This window comes from Bidens hawaiensis, unplaced genomic scaffold, assembly GCF_021521415.1.
Source record: "Bidens hawaiensis isolate Kalapana, Puna unplaced genomic scaffold, B.hawaiensis_p1.1 tig00037990_1, whole genome shotgun sequence".
NCBI classification, from domain to species: domain Eukaryota; kingdom Viridiplantae; phylum Streptophyta; class Magnoliopsida; order Asterales; family Asteraceae; genus Bidens; species Bidens hawaiensis.
The window spans coordinates 54,598-78,458 of NW_027505510.1; the positions used below are offsets into that span (position 1 = coordinate 54,598).

Below are 23,861 nucleotides of genomic sequence, written 5' to 3' on the forward strand. Positions count from 1 at the left end.
TGATACACGTATGATTACACATTGATTAAGTATGGCGTTGATTTCACAAGTTGATACACTATGACATATTGTGATACGTGTTTGATTACCCTTTGCCCACATAAAAACCAAATATATTGCGTAATCTAATAAAAATATAACATATAGCATGGCGAAATAGTAAGAAACTTGAAATTACTTAAATATATAATTTTCATAAGTGAAAATGAGTATTAGTATCTACTATTATAATAAATAAAAATGATGGTTCAACCACATATTCTCTAATTGGTCTAATTTGCCAAGTGCTACCTCCATCTTTTCACCTTTAATTCTTAATTATTTTATTAATATAAATCATTTAAAACATTCCATAACTTATCCCTTTATCCCTATCACATATTTAATTTTAACAAAAAAAAGTTTCTTAATGATTTCCTTTTATAGTATATTTTTTTAAAATTTTGATATAGCATTTCATAGTTTTTTTATAATTTAATGATTTATACAAAATAATAGTCTTAATAATTTCAGATTAAAAATGAATGCCTTAAATTTTATACTTAATTTTATTTTTAATTTAAACTATAAATTACATTTAAACATTTTAATTTTTGAAAAACATTCATGATTTTCAAAATCTTTCACTTTCCAACTATAATTATAACTTCTATTATCTTAAATAATAATAATAACATGGTCAAAAGCTTAGAAACTAATTTTTATATAATCTTACTATCTTATGTGTTTTATTAGCATTTGCTTATTCCACATGAAAAAACAAATGTTTAAATGTTATAAGTTTTGTACAAGCATCCGACAACGGTAATTTTCATTGTCGGTTTGCAACATCCTCATGTGCATCGAATCTAATAAATACCTTGAAGGAAAAATACATGTGAATATGACCAAAATATCTTACGGTCGTTGTTATCAAAAACCTATAGGTTTCATATTGTTTGAGATGTTTTGTTGTTTTGAAAACGTGAAGTGAATTTTTATATTTAAGATAACGTTTTTTTATGTTTCAAAGTATTTATCAGTTTTTGTGGATTAGCATTGTTTTAAACTCTTAGTATCCGGTGTTTTGATTATATATATTGAATGTTAAACACAAATATTAATTTATATTGCTTTATAAGATAATATATTTATTTAAACTTTGTGTATTGTTTATGTATTTGTATGAGTTGTATCAATCTTTTGTTTTAAACACTATTCTTCTTAAAAATATATTTTCACTAACAATCATGTGTTATTAGTAAGAAAAGTTAATTAAATAATATTTAAACATTATATACAAGAAAAGTTTTTAAAGATTTATGTCACACTTTACTAGATTAATACTAGCGATGGAGACAATTTTCTAATATTCAATGAAGAGAATAACTACATAAATACAAATGTTGTATATGAAGAAGTTTTTAGAGATTAATGAAAATTTACCATCTAATTTTCTTTTTCTTTTTTTTATTTTATGAAAATTTCATTTCATTTAATGTTGTAATACATATTCATATTCATTCATCTAATACCAAACTAATGTAAGTATTTCACATAGTTTTGTTCTTTTGTTAATATAGTTTATCAAACCCGTGTATACACGGGTATTTAACCTAGTTAGTAATATATATAAAAGAGAACTTTGGTGCCGCAAGTGCCCGATTGGGCCACCTGGCGGCACCTTAGTGGTCCCTTTAGTTTTTTTTATTGTTTATGTTTTCGTTTTTTAGTTCCGGTAACATAACAAAAATAATGTAAATCGATCGATGCCAATTTGTTTTTTTTGTTTTAGTTTCGGTATCGTAACAAACGTGATGGTTGTCGGCCGAATTCACGTAAACTCATCGTATTTTATTTTAGTTCCAAGGCTGTAACGAACGTAACGAAAACAACCAAATGCCAAATTTGTTTTTTATTTAGTTCTAATTACCTTAACAAATGCGACGGAGACCAGCCGAATTTGCGTAGACTCGTCACCTTAACGCCCGAGACTGGCAACGCTCAAATTTTACCAATGGCCGAGTTTTACGAACCATCGCCACCCAATTGGTCAACCTCAATTTTTTATACTTTTTTTTAGTTCCGATATATAAAACACGTAATCAAAACCGAAGGAATTTGCGTCGACTTTCCGTCTCAACACCCGGGACCGACAACGCATGGGTTTTACCAACGTTCGGATTTTACCGATGTGTCTGGCACAACGCGCCGGGTGAAACACTAGTTTTTAATATTTCAAGTTGCTTAGTTGAATTAAAGATTGAGTTTTGGTTAATGAGAATCTTAACAAGTGATTTTTACTATACAAAATCTTTAAAAGAACATACCTGATATCTACGAACCCGATAGGTAATGTGCAACAAGTAGCTAACGGGTACTGTGTCATGTACGCGACACATTTTATATTGGATACTGGGTTAGGATTAGCAAAATATGCCATTGTTCTCTCTCAAGCCAACTTCATCGTCATCGTCTACATCACCATAGTCTTCTTAAGTTTATAAAGTACCTCGTGTTGCTCATAGTTCATCCACTCTATATAGCAGTCTTCACTTTCACTCTCCAATAGCATGGTGAAATCGGTGAAACAACACAATGGAGCGAAAGATAATTGATGGGTGACATTGACGGTTGAACTTTAGTTATGGTTCCAAACTGACTTGAACGATGAGTGAGAGTAATCCTAGTTATCGTATACGAGTAAGACATGTTGACCTTGTTTGTTTATTGAAAGAGATCTGGTTTTGTTTCATACTTTTTAGATTTATGAGTCAGATTTGAGTGAAGGCTTTTAAGTTTTATCTCACTAAGATATGCCTGTCATATGTCATCCTGACTTCTTTCAACAAGCGTCACTTATGTTTAAAATATTTCATTACAAGTTTAATAGCAAGTTTAATGGTAGTAACTAGTTAGTAGATGTGATAATTATGTGTTTTCAAATATTATATCCACAGGCTAGAGCCTTAGAGAATATAGAGGAACATATGTTTCGTTATAGATCCTGTATTTGACAACTTATTTATATATGTGAACGAGCTGTTTTAAATACTGTATATTAATATTTAAAAATGTACAACTAATTCTCTTATTTGACTTGGCATATCTGAAATTGTCTGCAACATTTGTATCCCCGGATCCTTACAAACACAATGCCATTTACAAAACATTAGAGGCCAATTTATAAAATTGTTTGTTCTTGAATGTTGTTGCGATCTATGATTCTTGTGAGTTTTTGTCTGGATACGATTTTCGTATTTTGTGATTACTGATTAGATTAGTAGCTGCTTCAATATCAATAGATTGACTTGTGGTATGATACTGTTGAAAATAATGTTATCAATTTCATGATAGGTTTTGGTTCATATTTCATAACACACATGTTAAACTTTGACTGTGTTACAATGATAGAAACTCATATTAGTGATTTAGTGAACAACATTCATTTTTATTGTGTAAATGGTAAACATGTGGATCTTGCATGTCTGTTAGCAATACCGGATTTAATTCAACATCATCGATCATATGTTAGTTAAGATCGATTACAAAACAGCTACATGTTTCCTATGTATATGCATTTAGCTGAAATATAACAATATATATGTAAATGTGTGTCGCAATTCACATGTGTAAACCTTACATCTGATAGAAGTAGTTGCTCAAACTTCAAACATATACACACAAGTTTTATATTACTATTTTGGCACATATATTAATTATAAAATCACATATAACATCAACAGAAACATTAAATTATTATATATATATATACACACATACACATTAGCACAAGGTGGTACACCTAATGGTGGTCCTGTTCAGACTTCAGAGTTGACCTTTTGTTTGCATAATTGCAAAGTTCTCTCTATATATAAACATGCTAGTTGTTTTGTGTTGGGTGGTGTAGGTGCGTGCATTACATGACAAGCCAAGTTCAACTAATAGAAATTATAGAACTGATAGTATAATAAAATGAATTATATGAAGTTTAACTAAAAACATCGTGGATGTTACTACCCATATATGGAAACAATTAGACACAAAAAATGAAATATATAGATATATAAACGAATTACAATTGAGAAAACTCATAAACAGGTTCAAGTACTTGCTAGTTTTGCAAAATTTAATCATATTCGAGTTTAGTGATTAACACACATCATGAAACTATTTGCTTAGGCCTCCAAGATTCTAGCAAATTTGATCATTATGGGTCCTTGAATATTGGCTAGGGCTTTTTTTTTTTTTGCCTTTTTGCAAGTTTTATCTTTTTTTTTTTTAATTCTTTGTTTTTTCAATGTTATTGCTAAATACCATATTACTTTAGTCTACCCTCAACTTTCAAATCATTTTTAAAGTTATTGTTGCATTGCATGATGCATCATGGCTGTCAATGGTCATGATGTTATTTAGGCTTAGATAAATAATTGCATTGAACTACCTTTAGGACTGATGCCACTCTACCTCTTATCACTTTACCTTTTACTGGATTGTGTCAAGCTACCTTTTGAATTAAGATCACTCAGGCATGTGTTCTTTTTGCACTCATGTGATATAGATAAAGAAACGAAATCATATAAAGAGAAAATTCAACGATTTTGTATGCTGAGTGGAGAAGCGGAGACATGGTTTTCCTCTCTTTTAAATAAATTGCCTCGCGAATGTATAGTTAGTCGCATCATGAAATTCATTCAGTGTCAATCATCATGGGAAGAGATTACACAGGACAGCGATCAGTTAACGAGTAAAACAAAAAAAGTTAGCTAAAAGCAAACTCCTCAGGTTGGTTGAAAATCGCCTAGATGGCATCATTGTAATTTTTTATTAAACTGATGGTTCTATTTTAAATTTTAATAGACAAGAATGAGGGGTGATTTTAGAGGTAGGTTGGAGGTTGAACTAAATTGGAAGCATTTATTTTTCAATTTAAATATTGTGGGGTTACGAAGTATATTCTTGTGGAATATCAATTGGAGTCGATTGGGTCAATATATTGGTATAATTTCGATGTATTAAACATGTAAGCTTTCTCTTTGTTTTTTGTTGGCTTCTGCCTTCTAGTTATTTACTAGTTGTCTTGTGAATATAATGCCGCCAAAAAAAAAAGAAGCTGACAAATACATTATACATGGATATGCTTACAACTACCTAAATTGCCCTTTATGCTTCATTGTAATGTTATTTGATACATTGTTGTTCATACAAATACAATTTGTTGGCAGTGTTACTGTTTACAATGATTTGCTACATGCACAACTGTGATAAGGTTAATTGATTGCTGTAATGCAGTTTAATCCACAGTTATATTCAATCATACATGAGAACTTCTGTTTTATGAATCAAATTCTGGACATATGGTTAAATATTCAAACACGTGGGTCAAACCTGCATAAAATTATTACATGTACAAACACCAATAATACGCATTTGTTTCTTTTGAAGTAAACTCTAAACACATTAGATATTTCAAACTGAAAAACAAAACTGGAAACATTTTTCCAAAAACCCTACTCGAATTTAACAATATCATTTTGTATCACATAATAATGCTTGTTAAGATGAGTGTTGAAAAAGAAGACTTGGTCACGAGTGAAAAGTCGAATGAGAGATCACTAGCGATCCAGGACTTGATCAAGACGATTACTTGGGGCTCTAGCTACCCTTTTGTTTTCAAACTTATCAATTTGCTGCAACATAGTAATGTTACGACTCCAATATCAGCAAATATAGTTTTTAAAAGATTTGGTTTTGCAATTCAAAACGGGGGTAGCGACGCAACCTGCTGCCTGCTTGTCTTCTGTTTTGATGTAATAAAAACTCATGCAAACAATACAACAAGCAAAGTTTGTAACATTTATCATTACAAAACTTAAATTTTAAAAAATAAAAAATACAAAATTAAACTCAACAAGCTGCAAGCCACTAGTGTATGAGCATAAAACCAGAAATTAAATTCTGATTAGTGGTGGAATACGGGGAATTTAGACAAAAGGTTACACTTATTATGTCCGTTTTAGAAAACAAAATATTTTTCACGTTCTAGATTTTGAATTGTGTGGAAAGAATAAAGCTTACTAAATCATGATTAGAGAAGTGGTTTGTATATTGTGCATTGTTAATATTTACTTTTATTTTTTTTCATTTTCTTTTATTTATTTTTAACCAGTATTCATATTTTACATATTTGTCACAACTTTTCACTTTTAAACCAACATATGGTCTCCTATATTTTTCATCTTTTATAATTTTTGTTTAACGCTCAGTCTAAATTTTAAGATGTCGCAACATTGGGTGTGGTTGAACATTTTTACGTCTAGTTTTTTTTCCCGTTTAATGGTCCCTTTGGAACGCGCGGATCCTAAATCGACTTAATAATTATATTCTCTGTTTTATGTTTCGGTCTAAATTTGTGCCTGTTAACATGCCGCAATGGGCGTGCGTTGTTTTAACGTTTTTATGTCTACTTTTTGTTTGGTTTTTGTCATGGTTCAAAAAAGTTAGTGGCTACGGGAGAAGGGATGGTGACCGAAGGCAGTGGTGGTGGTGACTTTATCTTTTCGAATAGAGTGGACGTGTAATTCATATCTTATAATTTTTGTTTTTGTATTGAATCATAGTTACTTAACGTATATTTGAAAGTGACAAAATGCTTTTACGTCTATTATAACTTCATATTCTTTTTAAAATCATTTCATTCATAAATTTACTATAACCAATGATAATATTTATAGAATGTAAGTCGGATATTTATATGATAACTCATCAAAAAGTTATTTTAGATTGAGTGGCATTTAATGGTACATCAAGATGTTAACAATGCGTCAAGGTTTAAGGGCACGCTAAGTTTTCTTAGCGGAGTTTCAAAACTGTCAACATTTGAATGAGGATGAGTCAGGAGTTGAATACTCACGCTCAAACTTTTATTATTTTTTTCTCGGAAAAACATACTCTTCGAGTTTTCGGGAAACATGCCACCTCTTGTTGATTTCCTACATCTTTTAAGCGTACGCATTTTAATATAAAAATTATTTTAAGTAAAGGACTTTGAGAAATATATATGATACTTTAATTTTTGGGATTTAAGTACATATAATACGATTATGTATAAGTACATATCTTATTCTCTTTCGGTCTTTCTAGCTCTCGTATTCCATATCAGCATAGACAATATATTAAACGTTCTTTAATTAAATAGTAACTAACGTCTTAATCTCTCTTTATATTTTATGTGAAAATTTAAAATATATTTGTTCATCACATGGCACTTAAAAGTTATATAATTTAGACACAAATATAACTGTGTAAACACCTTTTGGTGGTTTGTCACATGCAATTGTTACCAATGACTTTTCTCAACAATTCTTGAAAAAGTCAAGTAAATAATTACGCTCTAAAACATCCAAAGCAAATGAGAACAATAAAGTAAAAGGTAAAAGAAGATAACATCATCATTGACTTTTCATCAAAGAAAATTTGTAAATTATGTCTAAAAAAATTACATTTAGAGACACTACAATTATCATATTGCCGTATGATCCATAAACAACTTGTAAGTAGAAAACTGTATGATCCATAACTAGAAATGTACAACAAAAACCAGTCTGGGTCTGATAAATCGATTTCTAAGCCGATCCACTTAAAAAAAACGATTATGACAAAACTAGTTTTGACCGACCCCAGCCCCAACTCACTGGTTCGTTCTCATTCACTGAAATCGGTTTTGGAACCAACCCAATTTGAAAACATGCAAAAATCCGTTTTTTAGACCTAAGCCGATTTATAACCCGAACCAAATCGATTTGATAGGTTCAAACATTTTACCCTAAGTGGTTTTCACAAACCGAATTTTATAACATGTTGATCAACCCAGCTCGGTTTATAGCCCAAACCCGTTTTGCAAAAGTCAGTTTCGTGCCTCCTCCACATAAGACATTTACGTAACTGTTTATCTTTAACCGTCTTTTTAACTCTCGTTGTATACACCAATAATTATTTTTGTCATTTTATTATTATTATTATTATTATTATTATTCCAGATGGAAATGAAATGAAATGATAGCAGCCAGACACCAGCAAAGACTTGCTACATGCCACCTAGAAACAAACTTATAAAAAAGAAAACAAAATACAATTCAAGATTCATTCATATTCATATATTTAATAGACAGAATTACAAATTTTGTCCTTTAAAATAAGATGAATTACGGTTCGTGTCATTTTCTTAGTTTCCTTGCAGGCGGTGTACTTTAAACTTTTTTTTCCTACAAGTTTTGTCCTTTACGCTAACTGGGTTAGAAAAAGTCAGTTAAATCCCATCAAGTGAGGCGCATGTGAGGGTAGTTTTGTCCTTTCATATATCTCTGCAACTAACCACATCTTCTTCAATCACCATCATCAATCTCACCAACCAATTACCCATCACATAATCCACCCTAAACACCCCGCCGGACTCACCACCACCACCACCGGAATCACAACCTCGCCATCATCAATCTCACTAACCAATCTACCGCCCACAGCCTCGCCGGAGCCGCCGTAGCTGCTGCCGTAATGGTGGTCGAAAAACCGACTGTGACGGCAATGGTGATTCTAGGGAAGTAGAAGCTGTCGTAATGGTGGCCGGAAACCCTCATATCGCCGACTGTGATGGCGATGGTGAGTCTAGGGATCGATGGTGATTCCGGCGATGGCGATGGTGGCCGGAAAACCGACTGCCGTAATGGTGGCCGTAGCTGCTGCCGTAATGGTGGCCGAAAACCCGTCCAGTCTGCGATTTCGATTTTTCAGATCTGCGAAGTGGTGGTGGAGAGATTGCAGTTAGAGTTTAGGGTTTGTGAGAGGTGAGTGGTGACGTGGGTGGCGATGGAACCGGTGGCGGAGAGGCAGGCAGTACGGACGACGGTCTCTGGGTCGTGGGTTAGATGGCGATTGTTTGTCGGTGGGCGATTTTTGTGTGTTGTTGCTGGGTTCCATTTATGAACCCTAGGCGGCATCGCAAGACAGTGGACAACTAATCACACATTCACTGCACAATTGATTTGGGGATAATAATCCAAAACATATGTTTGTGTGTGTATGATCTCCAATTGCATATCAGAAATTAAGTTGAAAAATGTTGGGATTGCAACTGTGTAGAGTTGTTGTGGCCTATGGTTGTTAACAAGTGGCTCAATATTCCAACTAATAGTTTGATTATAATGTTGATTTTGTTGATAGCTTCTATGATCCCAGTTGAGATTCACCGGTTAATTCAAGTGGGTGTTTGGTTGGTGGTGACATTGTGGTGGTTTATTGTGGTGGTGGTTTGTTTGTGGATTCCGGTAGCATTGCCGGCGGAGTAAGAAGAAGACTGATAAAGGGTTTAGTTGCAGAGATATATGAAAGGACAAAACTACCCTCACATGCGCCTCACGTGATGGGATTTAACTGACTTTTTCTAACCTAGTTAGCGTAAATGACAAAACTTGTAGGAAAAAAAAGTTTAAAGTACACCGCCTGCAAGGAAACTAAGAAAAGAACACGAACCGTAATTCGTCTTATTTTAAAGGACAAAATTTGTAATTCTGTCTATTTAGTAAAGACCATTTTTATTTTTATTTTTATTTTTATTTTTATTCTTTCTCGAACAAAATCCCCCAAATTTCTCCGTATAATTTCTTCTGCTGACAGACACACAAACAAAAACCCACACCAAATTCTCCATCTCTTGTTCTTATTATTCATCTTCAATATTCAATTCAACAAGTCTTTGAGTCCAATTTTGATTTGTTCCTTTGTTTGACCAGTTTCCCAGATCTACCCACTTCAATTTTGACCAGGTTGGACTCAATTTACCTGTTTGATCCGCTTATTGATTTGCTTTTTGAGTTTCTTTGGAAAATTAAACATTTATTTGAAATGGGTTTTTGATTTTTCACTATGTTTTTGTAAAAATTAGTGATTTTTATTATTTAATTATACTGTTAATTGTTAGGGTTTTGATTAAGATCATGATGTGGGTTTGGGGTTGGATAAATCAGTATGATATATATATGTTTGTACTTGATTAGTTTCAATGTCAGAATATTAGATTGCTTATATTTGAAGTTACATGTATTTTGAGGCACTGTTTTGATCTGAATATTGATTGCTTCAGTTAAAAGGACAATGAAGAAGGCCTTTGATCAAACTGTCAGGGATCTGTAAGTTCAATTTCTTTTCCAATAAGTTTAATTAAGTTTTAGAGCTCATTCGTGTTTGTTCGTTTAGCTACCGAACTAATGGATTTTCTTGTTTGTGTTTGTTTGATAGGAAAATAAACGCGTTTGTTTATGTTTGTTCGTGCTCGTTAATATTTGAAATGAACATAGATGTTTACAAACATAAACTAACCGGTTCCTAAAATCTGAAAATTATATTGGTTTTAGTTAGTATTAACATTATGAATGGGATACGTGACAAACATAAATGAACGAGCACAGACAAAGGTAAATGAACGAACATAAACGAATATGAAGAAGCATAATCGAACGAACGGGACACATGTTCGTGTTTGTTTTTTACTTGAACAAAAAATTTGTTCATGTAATCATGTTGTTTATTAAAAAAACAAAAAAGTTTCGCAAACGGTTCACTGAACGTTTTGTTCGTTTACATGCACAACCTCAATACCTCATTGTGCTTGGTTTTATATTTTTATAACCTTATAATTTTATTCAATGCAGTAAGAGAGGAGTTAACAAGAAAGTTCTTAAAGTGCCTTCAATAGAACAGAAGGTGGATTTTTTTCTCTCTCTTATAAATTATAATATATGCAGTTGAATTATTTATTACTGTTTTGTTGATTTTTGATTAATGTTTTCCTAGGTTCTTGATGCTACTAGTAACGAGACGTGGGGTCCCCATGGATCGCTTCTTGCTGATATTGCAATCGCTTCAAGAAACTAGTATGATATGTTCTTTTTTTGTTAAAACATAGAAGACTAAAATATCTTTTTTCAGCTCGTGAATACTCATCCTTGTTTATGCATGTGCAGTCATGAATACCAAATGATCATGTCAATTATTTGGAATCGTGTGAACGATACTGGGAAAAATTGGCGCCATGTGTACAAGGTTTGAACTCTTCATATGCGAAATTAAACCCAAATGCTGTTTTCTTTATGCTAGAGGCTGCAAAATTAGGGCTGCTCACGAGCTAATCCGAGCCGAACCAGGGCGAGCTCAGCCTCAACTCGGCTCGGATTTGAGCTAAACTGAGCCGAGTGAGCCAAACAAGCCAAACCAAGGCAAGCTAATGAGCGAGCCAGTGAGCCACCCCTGCTTGGGCTTGGCTGGTTTACAAACCGAGTCAGCTTGGCTTGGTTTTGTTTCAAATGAGCCTTTCGAGTGGGCGTTTTCTGAGTGAGCTCCGAGCCACGAGTTGTTTGGACTGGACAGCTTGGCGTGGTTCGGTTTCAAAACACTTTTGGTGACTTCAGATTTGAATCATCCCTTAGACCTGCTTGATTGGTTCTCCCTTTTTGTACTCCTGTTTAGCCCAAATCAACCCATTCATAAGTAAATGGTTTGATTGGCACCTCTATCTAAAGCTAATAGTGAATTTTCTTCCTATTCATGATCGTTATTAAACATAAAACGTAACCCGTGGTTGACTTTTTTGCTTCTGCACCAGGGTTTGATTGTTCTCGAATACCTTGTAGCAAACGGGTCAGAGCGTGTCATAGATGAGATTAGGGAACATTCTTATCACATGAAGGTATTGTAACTTATTAAACTTCATCATTAGATTTTCATTTACTATATTAATCGGTACACATTTGCTTTTATATGGCAGTCACTGTCAGATTTTCAGTATCTTGATCATCACGGAAAAGATCAGGGGAACAATGTTAGAAAGAAGTCGCAAAATCTTTTGAATCTGGTGAATGATAAAGAAAAAATACAGGAAGTTAGGCAGAAGGCTGCTGCCAACTGGGACAAGTGAGTTAACTTAATGTTAATAGTAAAGACGAGACCCGAGAACTGACCCTAATGTTAATAATCGGTTCGGGTCCTAGACGGGCTTTTCAGGTCCAAGAACCGATTGTTAGTATGCGACCCGTTTGTTTGATATGAGATGGTTTTTAATTGGGAAATTACTGGGCTTTGCATTGCCATTTGTAGAAAACAATAACACAAACGTAAATAACAACATAAGAATTATTGTTAGTATGCAACCCGTTTGTTTGATATCGAGTCATAAAGAAAATTACAAAATTAAACAATAAATCAACTAGGTTGGATAATTGATTTGAAATACAAACAGGTTCGTGGGTCTTCCTTCAGACCCGTTGCTGGACCCAGGCTATACCCAGGAACCGACCCTATTTAACTATAAACGGGTTTCAAGGGTTCAAGTTTGATGGCTCTTGCGGGTCTTACTCGGTTTATGCTCACCCCTAACAAGAAGACATGTGATTTTAACTTAACTTGTTAATCAGGTTTCACAACACATCAGGAAGCTCGAAATACAGGCCCGGATCGTACCGTGGCGCAGGAGGTTATGATGATGATCGATATGAAGGTCGTTATGGAAGTAGAGACGACTACCGAAACGGAAATGGGTACGGGCTAGAAAGGGACGGGTATCGCTACGGTGAAGAACGTTACGGTCAAGACCAATATAGGGATGATGATTACCGAGGTAGAAGAAGTGTTGATGGTGACAGTTACGACCGAAGAAGTAGAAGCGCTGATAGAGATAGAGAACGGGGTTATGGTGATGATCAATCTCACGATGGAAGGTAATATAGTTATTTATATATTAACAGCACTATAAATTAGGCCCATATTTTAGTATAGTTATTGTATTATTTTATTTTTATGTTTGAGCAGGCAGTTTGAGCAAAAGTCTCCTGAACAAAATCTTGGCGTGCCTCCTAGTTATGAAGATGCTGTGGCTGACGGTCGTAGCCCCAATTATAACGAGAGGTATAAATTGTGGTGGCAATTTTGACCCGTTTACTTTTGAACGGGCCAAAGCCAATGTCATTTAGTAATAGATCATTGGTGATGATGAGTAATTTAAATTTTGACTTACTAGTCTGACTCTTTTTTCAACATTTGAAGGGATGCAGAGACGAAACCTGTATCTCCACCAACCGTAACTACTAGTCAAGAAACTACAGTTCCTAGCGGCCCTCCGGCGGCTCCTGCAGTTGCTCCACCGCCAGTAGCCGCTGCACCGACTGTACCTGTTTCTGCCCCAAAAGATGAAACTAACGGGTTTGATGAATTTGATCCCCGTGGGTCATTAGGTTCATTTCCATGTAAAAAAAAGCTATTTTTTTAGTTCCACTTATAACATTTTCATTATACTTAATGATTTGATATGCATGAATTTAAACTTATAATTTTGGCATGAAAAACAGCGGCCCCGCCCCCACCAACATCGGGCAGTACTGAAACTGATCTCTTCGGTTCTTCATCAGACCCGTTCTCCTTGAATTCATTGGCTCTCGTTCCTGTTACGCTTCCAACTTCTGAACCTGATGCTCCTGGTCAAACCTTTGTGGCTGCATCGTCAGCATCCAGTGGCCCTGCCCAGGTGTGCTTCACAACCAGCCAAACACAAATACCTAAAATACCCTTTTTAGTTTTTATCAATGAATGCCTGAATACTTCTTTGTTGTGTTTTCTATGCAGCCCTTTGATGATCCATTTGGTGACGGCCCGTTTAGAGCTGCTCCATCTACCAATGGGTTTTCAGCCCCGCCCCAATCAACAACTACCGTCAGTGTTGAACCACCACAATCAACCGCCCCGACACCAGATCCAGTGAATAATACTGGGCATGGAGGGTTTGACCCGACTACTGATTTTCTTGCAGATATCCTCCCGCCATCTGGACCTTCACAGACTGGTTTTCAAGCTCCACCGGCTCAACTCCCATCACAAACAAGTTTCCCGGGTCAACAGAACCAGACCTCATTTCAGTCAACTTTCCCTGGTCAACAGGCCAGTCAACCCATGCCACAGCCGGGCTTTCCACCTCAAGGTGGTCAATTTATGTCACAACCTGGTTTTCAACCTCAAGGTGGTCAATACATGTCACAGCCCGGTTATCCATCTCAAATGGGCACCAGTTATCCTGGCTCCAATGGTCAACCTGCATATCAGGGTTCTGCGACCCTGGTTGCATCTGTGGCTCAACCTACCACCACTTCAACTGTCTATCAACAGCCACCAGTTCAGTCTGGGCCTGCCCTAAACGCCTCAACCGGTGCTATGGTATTAGCTTCTCAAGAACCTGCCAGATTCGAGACTAAATCCACCGTTTGGGCTGATACGTTGAACCGCGGGCTTGTTAATCTGAATATAGCTGGATGTAAGTTGCTTCATGGTTTATCCAAATTTATATATTCTTTTGTCACATTGATAATACTAACCAATGTTTTTACATGCGCAGCTAAAACAAACCCGTTATCTGATATCGGGGTTGACTTTGAAGCCTTGAACAGGAAGGACAAAAGAATGGAGAAACCAAGTGCAGCTGCGGTAACATCTAACACAACCATGGGCAAGGCCATGGGCTCCGGTTCTGGAATTGGACGAGCTGGTGTGGGCGCACTCAGGCCGCAACTGAACCCCATGATGGGTCCCAGCATGGCGGGGCCGGGTGCAGCCTCGGGCTATGGAGGAGGTTACGGAGCCATGAACCAGCCCATGGGCCAATTCCAGATGCAACAACCTGGAACTTACAACCCGATGATGGGTCGTGGCGGTGGTTATGGTTATGGTCAACAGCCGTATGGCGGTTACAGGTAAAAGTCTTTCTGGTCAACGTGGTGGTAGGAACCGAATAGAAGGGGAAAAGAGTGATCTTACACAGAGATATGTACAAAGGCATGATTCAACCGCGTATTGTTTTGGCCTGAAAGATTAATTGTGACGATAAACTTCAGTTTAATGTATGATTGTATGGTGTAATATTGTAGGTGTTGTGAAATGTGAAGTTTGTATACAATGGAGGACATGACCATTCTCAGGTTGCCTTATAGAACAGTTTTGTGTTATGTTATTTGTTGAGACATGTATTGTTTGTTAATAAATATAAGGGAGGACTCACTTTTCTTTCGTTATTTCTTGGTTTATTAGTTTTATTGTTTTAAAATTTTCAAGATATGATAACTATCGAGTACGTGATCAAGGGTGTAGCTAGTTTAAAAGCGTAAACATAACCAACGTGGACATATGTGTGTCGATGTGGAGCATCTGTGGGACAGATGGGCGTTGGAGCCCTGTGTCCGGAAGAAACAGATGTGGATTGTGGACATACATGTGTCGATGTGGAGCATCTGTGGGATAGATGGGCGTCGGAGCCTGTGTCTGTAAGAAACAAATGGGGGTGAGAATTGGGGCGGGTTCGCTTCTATATCATTTTTTTTATGACATTGAAAGGAAAACTGGAAATAAGTGTGTTTTTAGTAAGAATATAACGTTGGAGAGAAAATAAGTGTTTTTTAAAGGACGAGTGAAAACATATTTATTTTTTTTTTTTTTTGCATTGGATATGAAACAAAAATCTTTATGTATTCACTTGGTATAATTTAATGTGATGTATATTTCAGATCATACATCTTCGGAATTGAAGATCAAAGAGTGAAATCTTATCATGCTATGCTTGGCTAGTCAAGCTTGTTTTGGTATATGAATTTGTATCACACACTTGTTTTGAACTACGCGTGTGAGAAGATTTTGCGATCAACGACTTAAGCATAATCAATGGAGGTGTTTTGTCACGTTTGACATCTAGGGGGAGGATATGAAAAAGAGAGAGTGACGGCCTGTCAAGTATATGTATTGGAATATGGTATTTAAGGTTTTAGTGTGAGTGTTTTATTATAAGAAAATATCATATATTGATAAAAATCAATTAATAATGTTACAAGCTCTTGCTTTTTTTGAAAAACATTGTCATTCTAATTTTAATATTTAGAGTTTCTCGACTTATAAAAAGTTCACACATAAAAACTGCTTTTTTATAATAAACTCCATATATTTGTTTAAATTGCACAAAGTAATCTAACTTTGCATACTTTTGACAAACTCAGTGACTTTAATATATAAAGCTGTATTAATGATTTTTTTTTCTGGAAAAAAATTATGAGCTCTAGTTTTCATACATACTAGGGGATAAACTAACTTAATGTACTTTCTACAAAATGACTTTAATATATCAAACTTTCATTTTACTTTTATGTAAATTGCAATTTAAAAAAAATGTATATGCTTGCTTACAAGATAGGGTGTATGAAAACAAATCATCAATGGGTAGACCTAGGGTACAAGTTTTGTATTTTTTAGTTTATATTTGTTTTATTTCAGTTAACCTTTTTGTTTACAATACAAGTTAAGTAACCCTATTTTCTAATATATTTTGGCGTTTATTTATTTAATTTTCTTTCTTATTTCCTTTTTTTTATATTTCACTTTTAATTTTTTCCCTGTCATTTTTACATCTGTTTTTTAGCTGACATTAAACGCATACAATCTTACTATCTTAGTCCTCATAATATAATCCAACACTGTCGTAAATAAACATAAGCTCATCCAACGCTGTGAAACGCGGGTTAACCAAATCCCTAATGACTTAATTAGTATTAATGACACTATTGTTGATATTTTTATTTCTAACTTTACATAAAAATCAGTAATTACCCACTTTTCTTAATAGGAAAAAACCAAATTCTTACATGGATCAAAAGTTGAGTACTTGTGCAGATAGAGTTGTACAATTGTACATCAATCAAAATGGGCCTTTACTTTAGTCACTCAAGTAGATTAATAATAATAATAAATTAATAATAAGAGCTGCACTGCACACACAGGCTTGACAAATTGCTGGACAACGACTTGTTTCTTTTCATCTCTCTCTACACCAACAAAATCCCTCTTTCTTCTGCACCTTTTCATCATGAAATTTGCTGCAAGATTCAACCTTAAACTTTAACAAAAACCCATATCAATCAATTAACTCATGGTGATTGCAGTACCTCACTTTGTTTCCATTGGTAACTCCAAAAAACATTCCGAGACTCTTGATTTATTGATGTATGTATATGTATATATTCTTGATTGTTTGTTTTCTGCATGTGTGTAATCAATTGGTTTGCTTGCATAACAAAAGGTGAATCATTGAGATTGATTTTGGTTCCCAAATTGGTTTTGTGTGATACCCTTTTGACCAATTAGATCATGCAAGTAATACAAGTAATGCAGAAGGTTACTGATTATTTGTTTAATTTGTCAAATCTTGTGTTTTTATGTGATACAGAGGAAACCCTAATTTGGGTAAAGTTGTTTGATTTATGTGATAAAGAAAACAAATTTGTTTGTAAAAGGGTACTCCCATGTCATGATTTGTAAAAAAGCTTCCAACTTTATGAAGATCAAGAAAATGATTCTTGATGTCATATTATTATGCTTGATTTTAAAATTTGATTGATTTTATGGTCCATGATGCAGTACCTCACTTTCAATTTATTGTTATATGGATTCTTGATTGTTTGTTTTCTGCATGTGTGTAATCAAAAGCTTTGCTTGCATAACAAAAAGTGATTGCTTGAGTTTCATTTTGGTTTCCAAATTGGTTTTGTGTGATATCCTTTTGACCAATTGGATCATACACTAATACACGAAATGCAGAGGATTACTGATTATTTGTTTAATTTGTCAAATATTGTGTTTCTATGTGATTTAGAGGAAACCCTAATTCATTTGTTGGGTCAAGTTGTTTGATTTATGGAATAATCTATTGATTTGATCAAGGCTTTCAAATTTTATGAAGATCAAGAAAATGTGGCGTTGAATGATTTGCAGGAAAGATAAATAAATCATTACTTTTTTCTATCTTAAAAAACTAGTGGGATTGAAATACAGTGTTTCTTTTTTTTTTCCAATTCTAAAAAATATAAACAGAATTCATTTATTTATTGTAAGGCCCCGAACCCGGTAGCCTTACTTTAGCGTCGGATTTACTCATAAACACAGTTCTTACAAATCAGAGTTCATTAAAACTTTCGCGGAATATAAAAACTTTCATGAAACGTTACAACAATCCAAAACTTGCCTTAATTAAACATTCTTGTCTTTCAAAATAAACGTCAATTACATTAAAACATATTGAGTCTTCAAATGCCAGTCTCCTATTCGCCCACCATGTGCCCGCTCAAGCTAGTTGTCTCATTCTACTCACCTGCGTGCATACTAAAAGTCAGCTACGCTGAGTGAGTTCTAGTTAATCGGACGCCATACAATACATACACATACATACATATCCGAAGATACATATCCATACCTAACTAGTTACCCTTCTGTTCTACATACATACTTACTACCATACATACATACATATCTACAATCACTAACCTCAGTCTACCGAGAGTACGTTCATAGTCCGCCGTCTATACCTGTACTCAACGTCGTGAACACGTAAAAGGTCCGCAGTCCTTACCTATGTTCACCATTTATGGTACGTGCAAGGTCCGCAGTCCTTCCCTATACCATCCTACATCCACAACACGTACAAGGTCCACAGTCCTTCCCTATGTTGCAACCTAAACCATAGCACGTACGAGGTCCGCAGTCCTCCCCTATGCTACCACAATACAAATACAACACGTATAAGGTCCACAGTCCTTTCCTATGCTGATGCCTATCTATAATACGTATAAGGTCCGCAGTCCTTAACTACGTTGTTGTCTATTATCTGTAACACGTATAAGGCCCACCGTCCCTATCTACGTTTACATCTATCCTCTACTTTACGTATAAGGCCCGCAGTCCTTAACTACGTTGTCGTCTATGATCTGTAACACGTATAAGGTCCACCGTCCCTATCTACGTTTACATCTATCATCTACATTACGTATAAGGCCCGCAGTCCTTAACTACGCCATCACCAGCCGAGTCTATGTCTGACAAAAGTTAGAGAGATTTGCCATCCTAACTTACTATGTCGAACGTAGAACTCAAATACCATTCGTGTACCTGTATACACATACTTCACATGTACAATAATTACATTATAGCATAAGAACACTCTAGGCGTTCTTTACATCATTCAATTAACAACCATACCTCTTGTCGATACGTGCAATATCCGAAGATCGTTCACGCCCCGACAAGTATTCATTTGTAATGTTCATACATCTTCGATATATAATATTCGTACCTTTATTTTTGACCTGACAGTACGCGCAATATCCGAAGATCGTTCGCGTACCGACAAGCAATCATTCATATCCATCACATATATCACATATGGCATACACTTATCACTTAGGATAAATGTATTAACAACACATCGAGTATGCACACAGCCCCGAAAACATAACACATAAATGGGGCTAGAAACTCACCTGAATCCTGTTACGCTCTCCGTTAATCGTTATTCCCTTCTTGAGCTGTGCACGGCTAACTGTATAATATTTACATGTATCAATTAACTACTACTACTCATGTTGTATTTCTATCTTTATACAACCCACAACGAACGGGGGTCCGGGGGCAGCGCCCCTGGCAGCGGGGTCTAGGGGCGGCAGCCCCTAGCAGGGTCCAAGGGGCAGAGCCCCTGGCTGGGGTCGAGCTGCCAGGTCAGCTTGGAAAAATTTTATTTACATTAACTGTCTTAACACATTTTCCATTAGGTTTTTAATTTATTTTCTAATCGAACTTGACTTTAGGCGAAGTTAAACCTTAGGCGAACTTAGCTTTAGGCGAAGTTAAACCTTATGCGAACTTAGCTTTAGGCGAAGTTAAACCTTAGGCGAACTCAGCTTTAGGCGAAGTTAAACCTTAGGCGAACTTAGCTTTAGGCGAAGTTAAACCTTAGGCGAACTTAGCTTTAGGCGAAGTTACCAGCTAGGCGAACTTGGCCGTAGGCGAAGTTAAGCTTTGAAGGCGAAGTTAAGCTTTGCAGGCGAAGTTACCAGTTTGCAGGCGAAGTTATCAGTTTGCAGGCGAAGTTGCCCAGTTCAGCTACGGGTTTGGTTTTTATCAAGCATTTTGGTGATTTTAATACCCTTGTTATGGTTCGACATCACCCACTAACGTTCCCTAACCATTTCGTTCGTATATATATCCCGTATATACTATAAAGCTTGGATCTTTAAGCTTAAGGACATTCAATAAAACATAAACTTTAAAGGTCAAGAACATACCTTTTGTGCTCGTTTGGATCTCGTTTAACTTGTTTAATCACAACTAATCGTTTACTCTCTCTCGGATCTTGCTCGTTTCTCTCCCTCGGCCGCCGGCCGTATATGGCGGTGTGTGGTGTGTGTGTGTTTTGGAGTGTGTAGAGATTATGATGGAAATGAAATGAGGGTTTAGGGTTTTAGGTTGGTTTAGGGGATATTTATATCCCTTAAAGCCCATTCTCATTTAACCCATCTCAATTAATCTAAATCCATGATCCGTTCTTTACTCGATATTAATTAATTAATAACGCGGAAATCACTAAACGTAACTTTCTTTATTCAACATTATAAATTTTAGGATGTTACATTTATAGACCAACACCTGTGAAAATAATTTGTAGGATATATTTTCTACACATAACCTATATATGAAAAAAGAAACATGCTAAGCTAGATAGCCTGCTGAATTTGAGTAATTGTTGCTAAAAATGAGAACTTGTGTGGTAAATGTTGATACTTTACGTCTACCAGCATTTGTTTAAAGTCAGTCCACCAAATTTGCACTATACAATAAGCTAAAATCGTGTTTTATATGATTCTTGATGTCACATTATTGTGCTTAGTTTTCAACTTTGGTTGATTTTTAGGTCCATGGTGCGGTTCTTGTCATTCTGAAGGCATTTGTTGCTCCACATCATATGGAATCACTAGTAACAACTGGATGAGATCTTCTGATAATTCAGAATCAAGGTATAATCTGAATTGGTTAAATGAATTTTATCTAAATCTTTTGCATATTTTTATACAGGTTTAAATGCAAGAATCCGTTTCTTGGGGACACTCAAATTAAATGGTGGCCTAAGGGTCAAAAAAATTCCCTGTCAAAGGTTTCAGTTGCTGCGGATTATCCAGACTCTGTCCCGGAATCTTCTAATTATGTTCCAAATAATGGATATCATCAACTTGAAGAACTTAAAAATTCGAAAAGAGTTCGTGAAACCAAACTGACGGGTGCAGAGACCGCAAAGACAACTATTGAGGTTCTTTTCTTTAATTCTTTCGCAGCGATATTAAATACGAGTTAAGGTTACATAAAGCATTCACTAATTATATAAAAGGGGTTTCGGTTTTGGGATGTTTAAGTCCTGCTTATGTTGATGAAGAATTATATAAAAGGCGGTTATTCAGTATTGAAGACGGTGACGGCTATGACCAAAATTGGAAAGGTTTTGACTTTAAGTCAAGATTCTTGCCCTTTTTATAATGATCATTTAGGGGTTAGATAATCATTTTTCAGATAATCAGTTCCATACAAGCTGCAACAAAAACTGATTATCTGCTAGGTGTGTGCATGGGTTTGTTTTGGGCCCAAACTGAACCAAAAACCAAAAATCGGCTTTTTAGTTTTTTAAAACAATTCGGTTTCGTCTTTTTTTTTGTTCTACTATTTGGGCTTGCAATTTTGGGCTAAAACATTGGCCCAAAATAATGAATTTGGGCCTAAATCTCTTTGTTAATTAATGTAATTGATTTTTATTCAGTTAGGCTTAAATATTTTGAGTTACGTTACTTATTAAAAATATTTGGGTTACACAATTTATTAAATTCTTATAAATTACTTAACATGCAAAATTAAAAATGAAAATCCAAAAATTTGGTTTGGTTTTAATTACACGCAAAACTGAACCGGAAATTCAGGTTTTAGGAAAACATAAAACTAAACTATTGGTTTTTGTTTGGGTTTGGTTATTATGGTTACTGATCGGGTTTTTTGGTTTTATGCACACACCTATAACATCTACAAGAAAATAAATTTATTTAATTAGAGAAACTTTTATTTCCATTCACAAATTGTATCCACTTTTTACAAAAAAAAAAGGTCCTTTTAATCATTTCATCTTAAAATATTCTAACTATATTAAAACTTTATAATTTTCCAACTTGCAGATGAAGACACAAACTACAGTGCATCAATTTTTTACAGATTGGAAATTATGAGAGTGGAGTTGTTCTCCGTCTATGGTGTTCAGGCAAGTATACTTTTTTTTTTTACCATGAAACGATACATTTTTGGTCTAAAAGATTTATGGTTTTGTCACTATTGAGTGGTATTTTTATTATAATTGCAACTAATTTATTTGTTTGTACAGTCAGCAATAAATTTGCAAGATTTCAGAGACGCCAAGCCGGATATTCTTGTACACTCGATTCCCGATATAATTGCACACTTTGGTGACGATACAATGGACTGTAATCTTGCTCTTAAATCTTTGTGCAAAAAGAATGGATTTTATGTTGAGGTATACACTTATTTATTTGTCAATTATAATATATATTTTAGTAAACTTTTTATTTAATATATAGTTTTTCTTTTTTTTTTTTACTTCACAGGAAGCGAATATAATTGGTGTTGATAGTCTTGGCATTGATGTTAGGGTTTTCACCGGGCTTGAAGTCCGAACGCATCGTTTTCCCTTCAAGATTTGGGTAATTATTTCCACATTATAAAAATTTTAAATATGTTACATAAAAGGAAAAACATTGTTTTTCTTACATGTAATGATATAAGAAAATGAAAGTAAATTACAATCTTGTGCCATAAACCAAAATAGTATTATGCCCATGGTAATAACAAATTATAAATAAAGATTGTGACTAAAATTTAAAAGTAAGTTGCATTTAAGCATGCTCATGTAATTAAATGTTATTTTTCTGTTTAATTTTTGCAGGCAACATCAGAAACAGCGGCAGAGAAACAGATCCAACAGCTTTTGTTTCCGAGAGCAAGGCGCAAGCGGCTAAGCAGGACTCGAATCGCTGCAACTTAGCGTTGGTTTATTATGGGAGGTTAAAATGCATTATGTGAAATGCTTGTTATTAAACTTTATATTTTAGATTAAGAGTTTTTTACTTGAATAAGTCTTAGGCTGAGGGGTGTGGAGCGCTAGGAAGGGCGCAAGAGGCCAGACGAACGCGCCCCGGGGCGCGAGCACCACACCACCGAGGCGCGATAGGGGCGCGAGAGGGGCGCGAGAGCGGAAAACGATGCAGGCGCCAGGGGGCTCGCGGGAGCTGTTGCGCGTGAGGGTGCTTGGGGAATGGTGAAAGAGCCGTTGGAGGCTTAAATGTGAATAAAAAAAAAAAAAAATTTTTCCTCTATATATATCACAATATATATCACATATATCCACACCCAAAACCATTCTCACATACCACACCCAAAACCATTCTCACATACCACACCCAAAACCCGAAATCACCCCATATTCCAAACCTTTTTTTAAAAACATGGCTGGAAATTGGTACCCAAACCTAGAATCAGATTACAGTTACGACGATTTATGATCGGCACCGGACCAACCGATGTTTTATTCGGGGTCGCAACAACCATCCGGCTTTCAACCATCCAACATACAACCGTCTCCTAACTTTGTAGTTCCGGAGACACAAGAACCAGAACCAGAAGGTGAAGCTGCGGGACAAAGAAGACGCGTCCACCGGAAAAAACAAGTTGCAACGGACGGGTCGGGTTCGGTTTCGACCGGAAGGGCGAAACGGAAAATCACTCCGTGGTCATCGGATGAGAAGGAAGCCCTGTGTCGGGCTTGGATAGCCACTTCTGAGGATCGGCGTTGCGGTAATTGTTTTAACGTTTTTAAAAATGATTTTTAATAAAAAAGTTAAATAAAAAAGTTAAATGACATACAAATTTATTAT

The 23,861-nt window shown here is 35.3% G+C and overlaps 2 protein-coding genes across 2 annotated transcripts; both read left to right on the forward strand.

The window, feature by feature from the left end:
- The first annotated feature begins 10,128 nt into the window (after positions 1–10,128).
- LOC143613638 (clathrin interactor EPSIN 2-like) lies at positions 10,129–14,947 on the forward strand. The gene is made up of 12 exons (XM_077087293.1): positions 10,129–10,163; positions 10,686–10,737; positions 10,828–10,907; positions 10,998–11,076; positions 11,636–11,719; positions 11,798–11,943; positions 12,444–12,746; positions 12,838–12,933; positions 13,072–13,271; positions 13,374–13,549; positions 13,648–14,329; positions 14,411–14,947. The coding sequence occupies exons 1-12, from the start codon at positions 10,129–10,131 to the stop codon at positions 14,767–14,769; spliced, it is 2,292 nt and encodes a 763-aa protein (XP_076943408.1). The 3' UTR covers positions 14,770–14,947.
- A 1,886-nt stretch (positions 14,948–16,833) lies between these two features.
- On the forward strand, positions 16,834–22,983 carry LOC143613648 (uncharacterized). The gene is made up of 8 exons (XM_077087302.1): positions 16,834–17,015; positions 20,792–20,894; positions 20,953–21,184; positions 21,226–21,370; positions 22,092–22,178; positions 22,299–22,444; positions 22,536–22,631; positions 22,874–22,983. Exons 1-8 carry the CDS (start codon positions 16,982–16,984, stop codon positions 22,970–22,972), a joined length of 942 nt encoding a protein of 313 aa, XP_076943417.1. The 5' UTR covers positions 16,834–16,981; the 3' UTR covers positions 22,973–22,983.
- Positions 22,984–23,861: the final 878 nt, after the last annotated feature.